Source organism: Jatropha curcas, chromosome 7 (assembly GCF_041381405.1).
Source record: "Jatropha curcas cultivar XTBG-Jc1 chromosome 7, XTBG_Jcur_1.0, whole genome shotgun sequence".
Lineage (NCBI taxonomy): Eukaryota > Viridiplantae > Streptophyta > Magnoliopsida > Malpighiales > Euphorbiaceae > Jatropha > Jatropha curcas.
In genome coordinates this window covers 24,407,455-24,425,637 of record NC_143157.1, presented here as the reverse complement: position 1 = coordinate 24,425,637, position 18,183 = coordinate 24,407,455, and the positions used below count along the sequence as shown (strand labels likewise).

Below are 18,183 nucleotides of genomic sequence, written 5' to 3'. Positions count from 1 at the left end.
AAGAAGTGGGGGAGAGCATTATTTGGTTTAAACCGGATAACCAGATTAAATAACCATTATTTAATTCGGTTCGATTGACTTGGATTTTCTTTTTTAAAATTGATAATTCGTATCGATTTGGGTAAATCAGTTAGTTTTATCAGTAGAAGCCAAATAAGAAGGACAGGAGGAAGAGATTAGTAAGTGCATAAACAAATCTTGAAAACGCATTTGCTAATAATTTACAGGGTCAAATGTGAACGAGCCGTCCACTATCCCATATTCCCACTCCAACAACATCATAATATATATGGTGTATTTGCATAATGTGATAGTAATTTAAAATGCTAAAAGATACCTCAACTATCATTATCAGATTTGTCCTTTGTTTCTCAAGTCAGCCAACCTATATGAACCAATTTTCTTAAACTGATATAGATCATGGAACCAGGCCACTAGACCAGGATCAATTAGATTCGGACTCTAAACACCTCAGAATCGCGATATTAGCTTAAACATCTCAGGCAGCACAGACAGAAATTAAACTAAGCAGTCTTTCTGAACTACTCAAGGCTTTTGAGAATTTGATGACTATGGTGGGAAGTGATATTGCAGCAGTTCTGAACTGAAAAATATATATTAAGACTTCTCTTTGGATTGGAACATGCAAAAAGGTCTAATACAGTCAAATATAGAAGAGAGATTGCAAAAATCAATGACCTTTTGCTCTAAGGATTTTACCATGTGCTCTAAAGTCATTCATATCATCTGTTTCAACTAAAATTTTTTTTACCGGCTATATTCAGGGCTGAGTTATAAGATGTGAGGCTTCAATGAGATTTTGATTTCTCAACAAGGATAATTCTGCCATCCCATTCAGTCTCATCGAGGGCTCTGATTGCTGCATCTGCATCTTCATCCCTTTCCAATGATAAAAATCCAAATCCACGAGAATCTCCTGACCTTCACATGCAGAAAAGAAATTATATAATGGTTTCATGCTGCAAGCTAAAGACAATGCTCCATGTTTCTACATATTTGACAAACGGGCCATGATATATAGCTTCATCTGGATTTTGCATATTAGTTTTTGCCCTTCTGTTAATAGAATGATGGGGCCACATGACCAACAAGATTTGTCTAACAACTATGTCATGAGCAATATTCTATAAAGAATGACATTAATTGTTACCTCTTATCTCGCACTATACGAACATTTTGCACGCGGCCATACCTAGAAAATTTCCTTTCCAAATCTCTCTCTGTTGTCAAAAAGCTAAATCCTGCAACAAATAAATTGTTTCCAAGCTTACCCAATCCTGTTCTTCTATTGGGAGGAGGAACCCAAGGTTTACGTCGAGGAGAATATTGACTAGAGTGACATCCTGGAGAAGATCTCTGGCTTGGAGAATACTTCCTCCTAATGCCAAAAGAATGAAATCACTATACCATCCAAAAGCTGCACACGGTCAGTGCTGGTGCATGTGTGTGAATTTATAAATACCACAAAAGATAAACATAGAGACATAATTCATTTACCTTGAGGATCTATAGCGATCTCTCGTATATTGGGATCTTGTTGGAGATCTTCCATGTTGATCTTTCTTGTATCGAGAAGATGAATCCCTTTGCCTAACAGGTGATGGCGACACTGACCTCTCTAGCCTTCCATATTTTCTGGGTGAAATTTGGAATGCTGGTGACACAGATTTGCGTTTCCGATAAGAACTGTCCTTATGCTGAGACCTTTGTGGAGGGACGGCTGTTTGCTTACTAGTTACATTATCCTGAGCTGGGACTTTGTTAGCTTGATCAGGCCGTTTAGGCAATGAAGATTGTCCATGACTGCGTCTGTTTGACCTTTCATGAGAAGATTTTCTATGCCTACTTGATGATGGTGGATGTGATGGCTCTATAGCACCTTCTTGAGAAGACAGTGGCCCATGGCCACTCAGAGACTGCTGTATGTGTGAGGACCTTTCTGGTGAAACTGACATTTGTCTTAGCGTTGACAGTGATGTTGAATGTCTGGGAGTGTTTCCAGAAGAATTTGGATGTGAATGGGAATGCTTTACAACCAACCTCTCTGTTGCAGTCAGGGAGTTCCTCGAATCATAGTTTTGGTCATTAGGTTCAGTCTCCTGCCCGCATGGCTTTTCTTGAAAGATAATCACTTCTTCCTCATTAGAAGTAGTGTTTAACCTATCTAAGCTGGATATGCCCTCCATTTTCTCTGTCTGCTTGTCATATACTGTTATAAGAGACTCATGTGAACAAGCAGAATCTTCAGTTCCTCTTTCACTGTGGGAAGTTTTTTCCATAAATTGGAAGGAGGATTTATGAATATAACTGCCACTTAACTCATCAATTTCACCTTGGCAATCTTCATTTTTAAATGGAGGTTGTGAATTCTCCTGATCATAGTAAGATTCAGTTGGAAATAAATGGGATTTGTCACAAGGGGATCCTGATCTCTCAAGTCTAAGATCATCGGGTGAGGAAGACGAGCTTATGCCCAGCTGGTTTGAATCCACTAGCAATTCTACAGAAGCCACAGAGGTTTCATGAACATTACCTCTGGCTTGTAATTCTCTATCACCTTCTAAGTCAACGTCAAATGCTCCAGCAAAAGTAGAACCACATTTTCTCTGAAGATAACTTGTTTCTTTTTCATTTGTCTCAGAAACCCCCAAATCCATCTTTGAATAACTTTGAACAACAAAAGTTAGTAAATGATTGATTGATATAACTTAATACAAAATCCCCATGTTGAGAAATGACAGATGAAATATAATTCATTTCCATTATTAAATCCTCGACAACTTTTTATAAGAATCTCAAGCAATTGATCAATTAGCAAAAAAATCTTTTCTTCAATGTCAATTGCTCCAAAACAAGAAAGACAGAGGGACAATTATTTATATAGATTTTCAAAGGCAAATACACGACAATATGCATGAATGGCTATAAACACTATCTAACTTAATTTGATTGCTAATTTGCTACCTATGTCAGGTACAGCTTCCACAAAGACAGCTAGTTCTGTTAAACATCCAACTTGAAGAGTTCTTCATCCCTTTTCCCTAACTTCACAGTCACCAATTCCATGATGTCTAATGTACTGCTTTCATAGAAATTAATAGTGTTGTGTCTCATATAATAATAATAATAATAAGGAATGTCATTTGGGGAAAAAAAAAGGTGCAAAAACCCAGCTGGAATCTCATAGAAAACATAAAAAATAAACACAATCTTCATATAATGCAAAAGTGAAGATCAACACATTCTCAAAAACAAAAGTGCAATTAACTGTCACCAGAAGCTCTGTACATTCTTTTAGACAAAGACTAAAACCTTTTGCTTATAACAGCTTAATACCTACCAAGTCAGGTAACAAGGCCAGCCCAACTAGTCCATAAACCAACTAGTGATCTCGGACTAAACTGGCAATTATCTGCTATCACCCACTGTTGCATATTGAATTTTTAATGAATAATAGTCATGTGGCTCAAGTGCACACAGGACACAGCATTTTCAAAACCTTCCATTCTCCCTCATTTTTTCCCTATCAGCTTGCTTTATGTTATCGTCGTGTCATGTTAATGCATCCCTCCTGAATTGCCCAATTTCTATTCGACGCAATGCGAACAACAAAACAAGCTAACCCAAATTGAATTGCTATAAAAAACTACCAAAATTCTTCAGTTTTAAAGATAATTCATTATTAATACATAAATTTGTCTTCGCACAGAAAAGAAAATGGGTCAAAACATGATAAAATGCTGCAAAACCAGGAAATTTATTACCTTAGCAACTTGGTGTAGATTCTTTGTTTCCCAATTCCAATAATTTAATTAGTTAAAATTTCTTAAAGAGGTATTATAATGGCGGATTAGAATGTATATATCAGGAATGGGTTGTGTTTTGTCGGATCTCTGGCGTTATATGGATACGAATTGGAGTCCATTCTCCATTGTTGGGCCTCAGTTGCTGCCCGTAGTAGCTTAAACCGGCCCAGACCTCAAAGATTCATGACCAAATAATAAGTCCCACATATTAAAAATCTTCAATTTAGCAAAAATTTTGTAAAGAATAATGTTATTTGCTTTTCCAAGAATTCGCAGACAAATGACAAATACAAATGAGTTTCGATCACTATATATCAATAGTATCAATGTTTGCACTATCAAGTTCCATTAATCAAAGATTCATACTTGCAAATCAAGATTTAAAGTCAAATATAATAATTTTATTATAATAAATCCTCACAAAAAAGGGAAAATAACTCCAAATATGGAGACAAAATAATAATAATAAAAACAAAAGGATAGATATATTATGAGAAAAATATATCTAATTTATTAAATAAAAAAAATAAAATAGAGTAGAAAGTAGAAAAATATATCTAATTTATTAAATAAAATTGGTGTTTATATTCATCGTTTAATATTTCTTAATAATAAATTGAATTTAAACATATGATGATTATTTCTAATTGAATTTTATTTATTTTTTTTTTTTGAAAGATGAATTTTAATATAAATCTTTAGTAATATTTGTCTGTTTTTATTAAATTTCATTATTAAATAATATAATTAAATTTTAGTCATATTTTCTTTTTTTAAAAGATTATTTATTGTTTAATCTCTTAATGGGCGGCTGGTTTCCTTATTCTGACAGAGTTATTGCTGTTGATATTCACGTATTGGATCTTTCTTGTATGGAATGGAGGAAAGTAGAAAGTGTCAAGAATTCAGTCAGGAATGGGTTTGTACTTCAAAATCAAAGAAAAATCTTTTTTGTAAATTTTAAAAAATTTCTGGGGTTTGGAGGGAGCGAGGCTCCCATCTATGATCTCTCTCCCCCTCCCTCGGCCCCTGCATACAGTAGTTTTCTTTCTTTGGAATGAATGTGCTATTTCTTGTCCTACAAAGAATCCAGAACTACATGGAAAGCTTGTCTATTTCACTTGGAATAGCAGATCTCTGTATGCATATAACATTGAAGATGGAAGCCTTTCATTAGTCGCTCTAAACGATCCGCGGGCTGCATTTTTTTGGGTAATGCCTCATCCAAGGTAATATTCTACGGTTATGTATAATTCTATCAGTGTTGTTTGTGTCATGCTCAACTCTTTTTTTCATATATAACTGCTTCTTGTTGATCAAGTACATGATGTGAAATTGTAGGTCCTCCGATACATGATAGAGGAAGAAGCTGACGCTAAATCTATGGAAGTACAAGAAGAGAAAATGGAACAAACTTTTCACATCTTCCTTCACATATTATTTCATTGATTATCAAGCGTCTCATTTTAGTCCATTACTTGAATTTCAGAGCTACTTGTAGATTGTTTCGCTCTCTAGCGCCTCCAATTCAATCAAAGATGGACTTGAATGTGTTGAGGAATCATTCATTACCTCCATTGTTCATGTTCTTTCAGAAAGATAGTGTTTGCACCTTCTTTGAACCTAGTCATGGAGATAAACATTTTGTTCATTTACCGCAACTGTTCGTTGGATGTGTAATTTGCTATGCCAAAGATGGTTGGATCCTAATGTCCACAGAAGAAGCTTTCACATATTGCTATAATCCTTTTACAGAGCAAATTCTTCGGTTTCCAAACACTTATTCCTCAGAATATAAAGGAAAAGTGGGAAATAGATGTCTCGGCTAAATTCCCCAACTTCCTCAGAATGTACTCTTGTTGAAATTAGCAGCTTCGAGCACCTTGTTTATGTGAGTTTTGCTCGTCTTATAGATACAGAATGGTCGCACAGACAAGTTCCTGATGATACTGACTTTCTCTAATAATTACCCAGTATTCTACAATGGAGCATTCTACTATCTGGGGGAGGAAGAAGATTTAGGGATTTTAGAAATAAGAGATGAGGTGATCAATTGGAAAGTTTTATCAAAGCTAGAAAAGCCTTGCAGCAACGAATACTACAAAAAGTTTCTAGTTGAATGTGAAGGTGAGTTGCTATCTATGTTTGTTAATGATTTCGTTCAAGTTTTCAGGCTAAATCAATCTGAAATGACCTGGATTCAAGCTGGAAGTTTCGGAAATCGTATGATTTTCGTTAGTCGAAAATCATCTTTTTCTGCTGAAGCAAAGAAGCACTCAGGAATGGAGAATAAAATTTATTTTCCCATATTGCATAATCAAAGTATAGTGTACTATTCACTTGACACAAGGAAGTTCCATTCTTTTGATCAAAAGGATCTGCCAGTAGACTTGTATAACACGAGAGCAGCTGCGTTGTGTTTGGATTGTACCTTGCTTTGCTTAAAATGAGTGGTTGATCTGCAGACACGTATTAGACTATTAGTCCCTGTTAGTGTGAAGCATTTGCTTTAGCAGGTTTTAACAATAAATAAAATTATATATTAAATAATTGTCAATAGCATCTAGTGACATTGCTATCAATAAATAAAATTTTCTTTTTTTCGGTTAAATAGACTTTGCTTTGGCAGGTCTTGTTTCGTTTCTAGTAAGGGCTGAGCTGAGCTTTAGTTTCCCAGAAATCTCCCATAAAAAAAGGAGATCAAAGTGCAAAATTGCAAGGAAGCTCGATAGTTAGACTCGAACTCGACTTGAAATTGAATCAAAATCCTATCAAACTAATATCAAAAACTATAATAATCGGCAACTTCAACATTATACAACAATGTTAAAATGTACAAATAATAATCTTATTGGTTACTTAAAGAATCCAAAAACTTATTGACTAACAAGTACAATCACCGAATGAGTTCGTTGGAATATAACTGAATTGTTTTCGGTTGTTTTCTTCCTCGCAGTTTCTATCATCTATATTCTTGGAAATTGACATGGCCTGTGGCTTGTGCATGCTCAACGGCCTCCTAAAGATTTTCATTAAATAAAAGTGAAACTCAGCTATAGGGAAAATCATGTCAAGCTGAACATAAATTAAAGGCAGGCAAAAATGTGTCGACGTAAACTGACCTTCTGACCAACTACTCCAATTTGGCACTCCCCACAGCGCAAAGTGAAATTGGAAGTATCCGTGTAACTTCTTTTCCTGCAAGTAAATTGAGTTTTCAATTGTATATCACCAACTCAAGTGGAGCAATGGAGCAAAAGGCTTCATGAATAATCAATCCTCTTAGGCAGTTGAGTTTAGATGAAAGACGGCAAACATGAGAGTTTTTAGTTAGCCGCAAAATGACCTGAAACTATTGTGCTTAAGCCACCAAAATCTTTGGAGGTTGGCTTCAGGACATCTCGTGCGTTCACATACTCGAGTTTAACACGCTATAATATATTTAAAGCCATATTGAAGTTTCACATATTAAAATCAGTTCCTCGACAAGAAACTTTTTTTTGCATCTTTTTCCATCACAATGACACCAGAAAAGATACTCAATGATACCCATTTTCTTCCTACCAACATCAAGAGCAAGGTAAAAGATAATACCTTTTTTGCTCCTTGACAAGATTAAGGGCAAGGCCCTCAGCTGGTCCAATTGTTCTATCCTTTTGAACAGCAAATATGGTCTGATCAAACTCCTCTGGAGCTCCTTCAAACGGAGACATCTATAAATGCAACAACAAAAAGGCATCGATAAGTAAAATTCGTAAATAAAACAGCAATATTTTTCTTTTGTTGCTTTGTTGGGGGGTTGGGGAGTGAATTAAATAATTATTACATTATAGCAGAAATAAGCAGTAGTCATTGTTACTAAATTCTGTAATTGATGAACTCAATTTTAATTTATTCGGTTAATTGCATCCTAACATGTGAAACTTATCCAATGTTGCATAGTAACCAGGACATCCAATTGCAAGCGATATTCCTCCTTTTTTTTTTTTTTTTGGTTGGGGGGGGGGGGGGGGGGAGTGAGGAAATTAAAATAATTGAAACAAATGAAAGATGTTGACAATGAAACAACATACAGCTAAAGCATCATAATGCAGCCCATCATAAATCAGCATCACCCTTTCAGAGTACTGCCTGTCCTGTTAAGTAGCAACAAAAGAAAGAAGTGGTGAACAAATTTAACTACAGAAATGAAAATTCAAGTGGCAAGAAGAAAAATATAGTAATGCGACTCGGAAATACCTTCACACAAATAGATCAATGACTAGTACTGACCTGACCATACAAATCACATCGTGTTGTTTGAATATCATAGGCTGCAATTTCACGTCCATAATAATCTGCTAAAATGGAAAGCTCAATGGCACCTTCAAAAACCGCATGCAGAAAGTCAGCAAAATGGCAAAATTAGTAAAGAAACAACAGAATCGCTTGCTGTTAAAAGAAAAAAAATGCGTGAAGATTTTGCATGGAAGCAACTAGTATTATGCCTGTCTCATTAAAATTGAGCACATGCTTACCAGAAGCCAAGGACCTAACAGTTTGACAACATCCTAAAACCAGCATTTTCACATTACTACTAAAGCTGCAGCTTTCTAAGATTAACATTCTAGTAGCTACTTACTACACAAAACACCATCAAAATCCCTAAAGACAGCATGAAAAACGATTTCCAATTCAAGATTAATTTGTTCACCAATTATGCAAAAAACACAAGATGAGAAGAGAAGGAAATAGAGGAGGAGGAGGAGAAGTGGAAAGCCCCTACCATTCAAGATAACAGTTTTCACTTTTCATCATTTTCTTGGGTATCGAACACAGAAATAGGAGAATCTAAGAGAAGCAGAAAAGTAGTCCACTACCTGAAGTCTACTATGCAATTTTAAGGAGCTAATTAAGTCATTATTCAGAATTAATCATCAATACATAAACAGTTCATGAGGGGCATAACCAAAAGGGTCCAAGATTCCCTAACTGAAATACAATTGCATGAATGATATATTGACAGCTTATCTCTTGAAACAAAAGAACCACTAAAAGGCACTTAAAAAAATATCAATAATCTTTATCTCTATAGAGAACAAAGGAAACCAATAAAAAACAATAAATGATATTTGCGTTCAGCAGTTATACAATCAAATAAAGTGATTTTTTTATATGCTAAATTCTTGGCAAGTATAACAACTTCTTTACTTGGGACAATATTTTAGTCCATTCTAACATGACCCAAAGGGATGATGCCTATGGTTCTAGTATAGCACAAGATATTATATTCAAAGGTTTAACAACTGACCAGTCATAAGGTCCAGTGGTCCACCTACTGAAAAATTTGTAAACTGATATTCTACGGTCATCCTAGGGTAGGTCCTATAGGAAAATTCAGTTGCTTCTCAATAAACAGCTAGATAAAAATTCACATCTTAAATATGAACATAATTCTTTTGCCACAAGAGAACAATTTCAGCAGATATATGGCCGCTGCTTCACATGAATAGGATAACTAGTTTCATATTTCAAACAGTCCCCAACCTTATTTTGGTAATTTGACGTCTATACTAAGTATGAACTCAATAGGAGAAAAGGCAAGTTTTGCATACCTCCCCACTTCTCAGAGTCAAGGATCCAAGCACAATAATCTTGGTTTGGCTTTCCGAGAAATGCTTCATTATACTTCTCTGGATCACTTGCAACTGTTGCAGCTATAACCTTAAAATAAAAGGTATTGATAGAAAACAACATCAGGAAACAAGATAAAAATGGACAATTAATCATATGGAAATTGGAGTAGAATAATGTAAAAGGTGAATGGTCCATTGCAGTTTCAAGACAAACTGTATTTTCATTCTTGAAACTACAATTATTTGATCCATGTTTTTTGATTCAGTATCACAGGTTGCAAGTTAGATTCAAAATTCCATGGCCCTACATTTGCAATAAATAACACATGATAGCCAACGGCTGTCGCATGCTTGTGTCATAGGTTCAATGTTGTGAAAAAAGCAAGAAGGCTGTAATCAACAACCCTCCCTGATCCTTTCAAGCTCCAAAACCTCATGCAGTGGAGGCACCATTAATAATTACAAATTTCTTCCACAAAATAGTGTGCACTTGTTTACCCAATATGGTATTGGCACTTGCTTTTCACAAATGACAAGGAAAAAAAAAATAAGCAATGAAAATAAAATGAAGTTGTTAACACCTAGACATCTAATCATGCCAATAGCAACATGTTAAACATGCAATGGAAAACCAAATTATAGATCATATACGTATTATTCAGTAAAGGTACTAGACTGAATAAAGTAATTTTTGCAATATGTCAAAATCAAAACCTTCTAAGAAATTGCATTAGAGCTTAAGAATAGAGTTTACTAAAAGATGCGGATCATATTGGGTTAAGAATGACATAATTATGCATATTAACAGCAAATATGATAGATGAAAACCTGTCTCAACTCTGGAGCTTTGTTTTTGTCATGTTCCATAACATATCTGCACAGTTCAATAAAAATTGAAATGAACAGATAGTCTAGCAAATTGATCTCAAACTCATTCAACCGAATATGAGAAGAATTACAATTGAAGTTTTAGAATCTAGAGTTTACCCAACAGCATTGAAAAGACAACTGTTATCTGATGGAATTACCCTTCTAACAACAGTTCCTTCCATGCTTTAGATAAATAAACACCTGAAACAATCGAGAATGCATTAGCTGTTTCGAAATTATAATTCAACCATTGCATAGCAGGTTCTTGCTCTCTCTATATCAATTAAACCAACTATAGAGCAAATAGTATACTAATTTCAATTCAAATAGAAAAAGATAAAAAAAAATGAATCAGGCAATAAGCAACTTATTTCGATTGTATAGAATGGATTCATTCTTTGCCACAAGAAGCTTCGCACTTCTCAACTTAAACGTGATGGAAGACAATAAAGCAGTCGAGAGAAGGTTGTAAGTACATAACATTGTACACGCAGAATTTAAAAGAAAAAGGAAACGCCACCATCAAAAAAGGAAAAGAAAAAAAATTGAACTTTACATGAAAGAAGGCAAATTTAATAAAATTCCAAATAAATCAAATTGCACCGTAATGTGCACACACCCGCAAAATCCAAAGCGATAACAAGTATTCACAAAAACTAAGCAGAAAAATAAAAAGCAACAAACAGTTCCACAAGCAAAACCAACCTAGATAAACAATACTTTAAAGAAAAAAATTATTTGAAAAATCCCAGAAAAATTAAACCCTGTCTGAATGTGGGTAAAATTTCTAGATCTAAAATACTTGCCAAGAATAACTTTTAAGGTAAGCAAACCCACAAAAGCAAACTACAGAAACAAAGAAAAGATAAGAATAGAGAAATAAATCTTACAGTCTTTAATTTGAATTTTGAAACAAGTAGGTGAGAGGGAGACGTGAGTTCCTTAGGTTTGTCTTTTTCTTTTCGGGTATGGATTATGAAATGTAAAACCTTTAAATCTTTGAGGTTTCCCCATTTTTACGGGTTTGGGGGACGCCTGATTTTTGCACAAAAGTTTAATTCTTTCTACTGTGTAATTGTTTCTGGATGCTGCTGTCGTGTCGTGTTGTGTCGTATACCGATAATCCTCTGTGGTCACGTATGCTGTTCTGTGGATTTGTTGATTATGATTGGATATTGGTGGGTCCAACTGGTTTTGTATATCTATTAAATCAATCCAATTAAAACATTCAAAAGATAAAGAGTTACTTAAAAAAGAAAAAAATAATTATAAAAATTGTAGCATTATATTGTCTCTTTGATTTAAAAAATAACAATTAAACAAAATATTTTATTTTAAAAAATTTTAAAATTAAAAATATTTCATCTGAAAAATTATTATTATCTTTTAATTATATCTGATTTAAATCAAATATTTATTCTTTTTGGTAAAAAGATTAGGCCTTTTTGTATTTGGTTCAAAGTTGGATGATAATTAAAGAAAAATATTAGTACAATTTAACAAATTTGGCTCACAAATTTCAGGAACAAATTGAGCACTATAATTTAGAAAAATTATTTGTTTGTTTATTTTTCAATTATAGTTTTATAAATGCAAATAAAAAATATATATGAATGTTCAAAACACAATCTTCAAATGCACTTCCAAATCAAGCACACAAGACTGCTGAAAATCTTGAATGATTCTCTCAAACATTTAATTTCCATTTCCATAGGCTAAAAACACTACTATAAACTGAAAGTTTTAACACAAATTGTAAGGGATATCCATTGCCCTAAATTTTGTCCACTAGGCCACTAATTGACCAAGAGGATCACATTAGACGAAGCAAAACATTCAAGGAACGCCAAGCAAAAAAGTGCAATTCAACTGTCTTATTTCCCTCCCAAACCAATTTATTAACTTTGAGCAAACTTTTAGAAGGCATCTACGCAAGTTCCCAGATGAGGCTAGAGTTCCAAGTTTTTAGGGAAGTTGGGCTATGCACTCAATTTCAATCTTGGCATCCATTGGCAATGCTGCTACCTGATATGTTGAACGAGAAGGAAATGGTGCAGGAAAGTCTGCAACATAAACCATATTGCAAGTGTGGAATCAGAAATGCATAAATAAACCTTTTTCATAGTACTGTACAAAATGCTTCTTTTTCTTAATTTTCAATCAGAAATAATATTTATTTTGTTAAATTTTCCTTCAGTAAGCCAATGTATAAAAAAATTTATTGTTCCAGAATAGCTTTGGCTCCTTGCCTCAATCGGCCAACCCAAATACAAAATCAAAATCTACATGCCCAAAGTGAAAAAAATGTAAAAATTCTTTTATGGGTAATACATGATATCAAGAATCTGCTAAAACAATTTCTTTTGTTGTTTCAATTAACCAATTAACCTGTGACATGTCATGTCTTAAAAGCAGACAGTTTATGAGAAGGATTGAAAATCTTAAAACTATATGTGAAGACCAATTAATCTGTGATATGTTATATCTTAAAATCAGGCAGATTATTTGAAGAATCCAAAACCTTAAAACTAAAAGTGAAATTTTGAGAATTCAGCAATTAGCACATGCGGAAGCATTCTGCCGTCCAGCCTAAACTTGCACCAGGCCATATTCTAAATTTACATGAGAGTGACCTAAAAATATGCTCATTATTTTTTTATTAATTTCATCGTGCAATATTAGCAGTATAAATCTCAACCGAACAGAGTGGAAGACTGTATGTAGCTTTACATGCCAAATTCATTTGATCCAAATATAAAAATTCAATAGAACTCACATTTTGCATAGATTTCATTCACTTTTTTGAAATCCTTCAGGTCAGCCAACCTGCAAAGAAGAAAAAAGGAACGAAGACAGCTCGTTGTGTTTACATTTTGCAATATCAAAAGGAATATTGCCAATAAAAAAGAAAGACTTACATAATTGTTGTCTTTACAACAGAGGAATAGTCAGCTCCACTAGCTTTTAATATTTCACCCATATTTTTAAGCAACTGTAAATTTCAAAAACAAAAATCCACCAATTATCAACCAGTTCTAAAGCTTTGAAACCAAAAATTTATCAATAGCAATTTCATGCTTTGGCTAAGGAATAGCATTTGATAAAAAAGAAAGGTCATATTGAAAATCTAAATGGAGATTGATACCAGTGGAAAAGACCAATCACTCCAGTTTCAGCATATATCAGAAGGAAAATACAAATCGATTATAACAGGCGGGGAAAGCAAAACTATATATTAAAGTTTATGGGCCACCTTAAAAAAGACACAGACCAATTGACCCATTCACGTGCCCAACATATTAACCAAGCAGCCTACACTCCTATTCAGATCTACTAGCAGCTTATAAATTGTCATTGCTTCAAGAAATTTTTCTTCAGCCAATTTTCTTAGCCATTCAACAAATGTCAAAAGCCTGTTGTACTTGGGCTCGGCAAATTAAAAGTACCAATTTCTAATGAAAAAATATATTTGGTCCAAACCATAAAATAACCTAAACAAGGCATCTGCTTATAAAGCATGCTGAACAAACTGAGTATTAGCTGGGCTCAGGTTATCAGCTGCCAAGTTGAGCATAGAAGCTTATCTTGAAAATAAATGATACAAATAATTAAACTCTTTTCTTGCAAAACCAAACAAATTCCAACAGTGTGGAAGGTTAGACCAAGGTTAGCTTATGTACCTGTTCCGTCTGATCCTCAACACTATCAGAGATGAACTTCCCAGTCTGGAATAAAGTACCACAGACGCTTATTAGAATAGATATAAAGATATTATACTTAAAAAATATCTTTAAAAAGGGATAATGTACTTGGTTAAGCATGCAAATCTCAATGTGCATGTAAAACACTGAAAATATAGTGATTAAGGAACAAAAGTATATCTTTTATGTCAAAGAAAACAAAATAAATACATGGAATGCTGTTGAGCAGGTCTTGAAATGACAATGGCATGTACCTCCGGAATAAGACCTAGAACCCCAGAAACAAATAAAAGGTTGTTGGCCTTGATTGCTTGAGAATATGGTCCCAGTGCTGCTGGAGCGTTCTCAGTCTTAACAGCCTCCTTCTTAGCTGAAATATATATGTTTCCCAATTGTCAGGCACCATGATAATCAGAGCCCATAACCCAAATCAACTTTTTCTTTGTGACATACATTCACATATAGAAAGAGATAACAGATCAAATGTAAGATTACAAGCCCAAAACATGCTCTAGGTTAGCTTTTTATTAGTCATTTCTTTTTATACAATCTATCAACATATTATTTTCTCTCCTTTGTCCTTTCTTTTGCTCCTTTTCTTCTTTTATCCTTCTATCCAGAGATTGATATATCCACTGCATTCTAAAACTTCAACTATAAAAACATCGATTCTTCAGTCAACAAGTTCAAATCTATAATTAATCTCACAACTTGAAGTTAAATTTTTTGGAAAAAAATAAATTCAATCATTAAAAGCATGAAGTATTTTTTTTTTCAATAATTAGAAATTAAATCAAAAGAATAAAAAGAACAAAAAAATTTAGAATTTCACTAAATTACATTGTGCTCTTCTATCATCAAAGCAACAAACATAAGAAAATAACAACATCAACACAATTATAAAGTAACTTGCAGAGTGGGTAATGCATGAAATCTAGAATTTAGATTTATGGGCAAAACATTACATAAACCACATGATTCATGAATTACAATTCTGACACCACATGCATTTATTTCAATAAAAATTAACTAGAACAATAACAAATTAATAATAATAATAATAATAATAATAACATTAATAAAGAAATCGAAAAAACCTATCGAGTTACTCTGGTACCAAATTGGACACCAAAACCTCGAACACAGTACGAAATATCACCACGATAATCATCTTATCAATTCATTTAGGGATCAATTTCAAACACTCAAAACTCCAGAAATTGTAAATGCCAAATCCAAACAGATAGAAGAGCAAGAAAAGAGAGCTAGTTACAAGAAGAAGTGGCGGTGCTTAATGAGGCCAAGGGAGGAGCGAATGATCGGTTCGAAGAAGAGCGCCAAAGACTGGTGCCGACGACTGAAGCGCAGCCGATTGCCAGCGGAGCCCGTGGACGAATCACTCCTCCGGCCTTCATTATTGGGACATTAAAGGGTTTCAAAGCACACCACGCCATTTTCTCTGTGTTTATTTTGATTTTTTTTATCAGTGAGCAGTGACCGAGTGAGAGGAGACACGAAGAAATGGCAGTGGCAAAGTCTGCAGTCCTTATATTCGAATATTTGGGTATTTGTTGCCTTGTAACTTTTGGAATGTTAATTGGTGGGGAAGAAGATCGGCTTGCATTACTCAGCCCATTAGTTATGGGCTAAAATTTACATATTTGGGCTTATTAGGTCTAAGAGCCCATTAGGTCTAGCTTCATCTAAACAAAGTCAAATTCATTTTCACATTGATTTTGTGTAATGGTGCTGTTAATCGTTATATGAAACCATTTTTTGAATGGAATCGTTGACATGGATTCATTGCTTAATTGTTTTTATGGGTTTGATTTATTGATTAACTGAATTTATTGTTGATTACCAAATTTAATATTTCCAAACTGATTTTGGTTTCTAACAATGAAATTGATTCAACTACTCTAAAATCAAAATCAAAGTAGAAAATCGATTCGAAATTCATATTTTCGAACTGATTTTGGTTAGGAGACTGAAACCCGTTCACCCCTATTCCTTGGTGTAAAACTAGAACCCAGTTATCAATCTTTTCATTTCCTTTTAAGCTACTTGTTGATTAATTGGAGAGCCAAAACCATTAGTTTACAATTCATGGTCATTGCAAATATAATTTCTACACATTGGACAAGAGCCATTTCTGATCAGCCATTTATCTAGGCAGTCCAAGTGAAAGAAGTGCCCACAAAAGGGAAGCTTTCTCATGGAATCCCCATCCTTAAAATCCTGAAAAAAACAAAGAACAATATAGTTTATAAACATTACAGTATTCCACTCATCAAATATATTACATAATTAATTCTTGTCCTAACATAAGTAACGGCGAAGCCAGAAATTAGAGTTAGGGGGGCAAAATTGAAAATTTTACTGTTTTATAGGGTAAAAAAAAAAAATTTGGTTAGGGAGGCGGAGGCCACCCCTGGGCGGCCCCTCCCTCGGTCAATAAACAAGATCATCCGTCCAACAAAAGGGTCACCATAAAATCATCTCAAGAAGAAAAAAATTACCTGTAAACAAATCGAACAACAGATTTCATGACAATGATCCAAGTTGTCACTAATTTGGAATTTTAGCTGAGGAAGCTTTTGAATGCAATTCTTAGATAAACCTCTATTTCCACTTGTATCATAGATGTCTGAAATTTCTCTGTAAGTGGTTTCCAATGCACTAATCTGATCAAAATAATTAATGAAATGCTTAATTAAGTTTTCAATTTATTTATAATAAATTAATTTAAATAAATGAATGAAAATTTACTTACTTGCCATTGATAAGCTTTTAGCAATGCTGGACTTACCCATTCCATGAAGACCTTCCCATTCATCAAGCTATAAAATAGAGCAACCTGTAAAAAATATTTTTAATAGTATTAAATGAAGAACAGTATTATTTAAGTTTCAAATATTGGGTGAATGTATCATATTCAATTCAAATGAATTTAAAAAAAAAAAAAAAAGAAACAAAAAGATGGCCCACCCTAGTATAAACCATACCATGATGTTACAATTCAATAATAAATGGCATTTCCAAATTAATTATTGTTGAAATGATATTAGAATTATAACCCGAACAGGTAACTAAGTGTCAAAGAGTACTTTTGAATTTATCTTCATGACTTAGATCATGAATTTGATCTTCCCTAATGAAAATTTTTTCCGATCAGGATCAGCCCTTTGCCTCAAATAATGTGTGTTATTTGAGCTTTTATTCTATTTTAGCTCTTCAAAAAAGAAAAAAAATTTACCTTAGACAATGGCTCACCATCATCAGCAATTGATTCCAACAATTGTACGGCAGTGACTGCACCGGTCACAGCACCTATTGCAGAGCCATGAAGAAACCCAGTTTCTGTTGTCTGCCCTTTCATGGCTCCTACTATTGTTCCCAAAACAGCCCCTCCTACAAAAATAAATAAAAATATATTAGATTATATATATTATAATGAATTCACGTGACAACTTATTTAAGCAAATGTGTAATAATTAAATTCATGTCAAAATTAAAAAAATTTTAGTGGAAATATTTTCTTTTTTTTTTTTTTTAAGAATTTCCTCCATCTTTCCATTTTTTTTAGGGTTCTAATAACTAATATATTATTTCTTTATGGGCACAACAGATTTGCATGAGAGGAGAGAGGGAAAGCACATACCTAATGCAAGAACGCAAGTGGAAGTAACAAAGAAAGCTTTCTTGATAACCCTAATAAAAAACCCAATTCCAAAAACTTCCATTGCTTCAAGAATCCACAAAGAAACCCTAATAAAACCAGAAAGCCAATTCTTTATCATTTGGTAGGTCTTTGGAGGGAAGAGAAAGGTAGAAGCCAAAGGAGAAATAACTGATATGAAAGAAATGAACAAAGGCAAAGCAAGATCTTATAAATATAGCAAACAATTAGGCATTTAAAGAGGGCTACCCCATCACATGCATATTTACAAGTAACTTCAAATTGCTGAAGATAATGCTACTCCCAGAGAGCCATAATGAGTGTCTACAGTACACTTGGATATATCAATAGAAGGGGAAATAAAGAAACAAATAATATCTATCGCTCTGTATATTTGCATGTTTCAGTGAAAAAAAAAAAAGAAAAAAGAAAAAGCACGACTTCTTTATATATATATATATATATATATATATATATATATATTAGAGACC

At 33.7% G+C, this 18,183-nt stretch overlaps 4 protein-coding genes and 1 pseudogene across 11 annotated transcripts; 1 reads left to right on the top strand and 4 right to left on the bottom strand.

Annotated features, from left to right (window-relative positions):
* Positions 1–588: 588 nt before the first annotated feature.
* Positions 589–3,893, bottom strand: LOC105632960 (uncharacterized). 5 transcript variants are annotated; one of them, XM_012215438.3, is made up of 4 exons: positions 3,786–3,893; positions 1,519–2,688; positions 1,172–1,399; positions 589–942 (listed from the first exon to the last, which is right to left on the bottom strand). In XM_012215438.3, exons 2-4 carry the CDS (start codon positions 2,676–2,678, stop codon positions 810–812), a joined length of 1,521 nt encoding a protein of 506 aa, XP_012070828.1. In that variant the 5' UTR covers positions 2,679–2,688; positions 3,786–3,893; the 3' UTR covers positions 589–809. The 5 variants fall into 5 exon arrangements, 4 of the variants coding, with proteins under 4 accessions (XP_012070828.1, XP_020534450.1, XP_020534449.1 ...); XM_020678791.3 differs by having other exon boundaries at positions 1,519–2,678; positions 3,786–3,882; XM_020678790.3 differs by lacking the exon at positions 3,786–3,893 and adding an exon at positions 3,362–3,778.
* A 737-nt stretch (positions 3,894–4,630) lies between these two features.
* LOC149495039 (F-box/kelch-repeat protein At1g57790-like) lies at positions 4,631–6,272 on the top strand (annotated as a pseudogene).
* Positions 6,273–6,617: 345 nt separating this feature from the next.
* Positions 6,618–11,360, bottom strand: LOC105632959 (OTU-like cysteine protease family protein). 3 transcript variants are annotated; one of them, XM_012215434.4, is made up of 9 exons: positions 11,203–11,360; positions 10,430–10,513; positions 10,271–10,316; positions 9,422–9,530; positions 8,100–8,191; positions 7,901–7,963; positions 7,422–7,540; positions 6,950–7,025; positions 6,618–6,846 (listed from the first exon to the last, which is right to left on the bottom strand). In XM_012215434.4, exons 2-9 carry the CDS (start codon positions 10,492–10,494, stop codon positions 6,790–6,792), a joined length of 627 nt encoding a protein of 208 aa, XP_012070824.1. In that variant the 5' UTR covers positions 10,495–10,513; positions 11,203–11,360; the 3' UTR covers positions 6,618–6,789. The 3 variants fall into 3 exon arrangements, with proteins under 3 accessions (XP_012070824.1, XP_012070825.1, XP_020534615.1); XM_012215435.4 differs by lacking the exon at positions 11,203–11,360 and adding an exon at positions 11,119–11,184; XM_020678956.3 differs by lacking the exon at positions 11,203–11,360 and adding an exon at positions 11,018–11,155.
* Positions 11,361–11,991: 631 nt separating this feature from the next.
* Positions 11,992–15,562, bottom strand: LOC105632958 (endoribonuclease L-PSP family protein). Its single transcript, XM_012215433.4, has 6 exons — positions 15,287–15,562; positions 14,268–14,383; positions 13,993–14,037; positions 13,231–13,304; positions 13,089–13,138; positions 11,992–12,375 (listed from the first exon to the last, which is right to left on the bottom strand). The coding sequence occupies exons 1-6, from the start codon at positions 15,465–15,467 to the stop codon at positions 12,278–12,280; spliced, it is 564 nt and encodes a 187-aa protein (XP_012070823.1). The 5' UTR covers positions 15,468–15,562; the 3' UTR covers positions 11,992–12,277.
* A 462-nt stretch (positions 15,563–16,024) lies between these two features.
* LOC105632956 (RING/U-box superfamily protein) lies at positions 16,025–17,945 on the bottom strand. Of its 2 annotated transcripts, none has more exons than XM_012215432.4 (5): positions 17,675–17,945; positions 17,270–17,424; positions 16,823–16,870; positions 16,533–16,697; positions 16,025–16,251 (listed from the first exon to the last, which is right to left on the bottom strand). In XM_012215432.4, exons 1-5 carry the CDS (start codon positions 17,811–17,813, stop codon positions 16,111–16,113), a joined length of 648 nt encoding a protein of 215 aa, XP_012070822.1. In that variant the 5' UTR covers positions 17,814–17,945; the 3' UTR covers positions 16,025–16,110. The 2 variants fall into 2 exon arrangements, with proteins under 2 accessions (XP_012070822.1, XP_020534620.1); XM_020678961.3 differs by having other exon boundaries at positions 16,787–16,870; positions 17,675–17,943.
* Between the last annotated feature and the right edge of the window lie 238 nt (positions 17,946–18,183).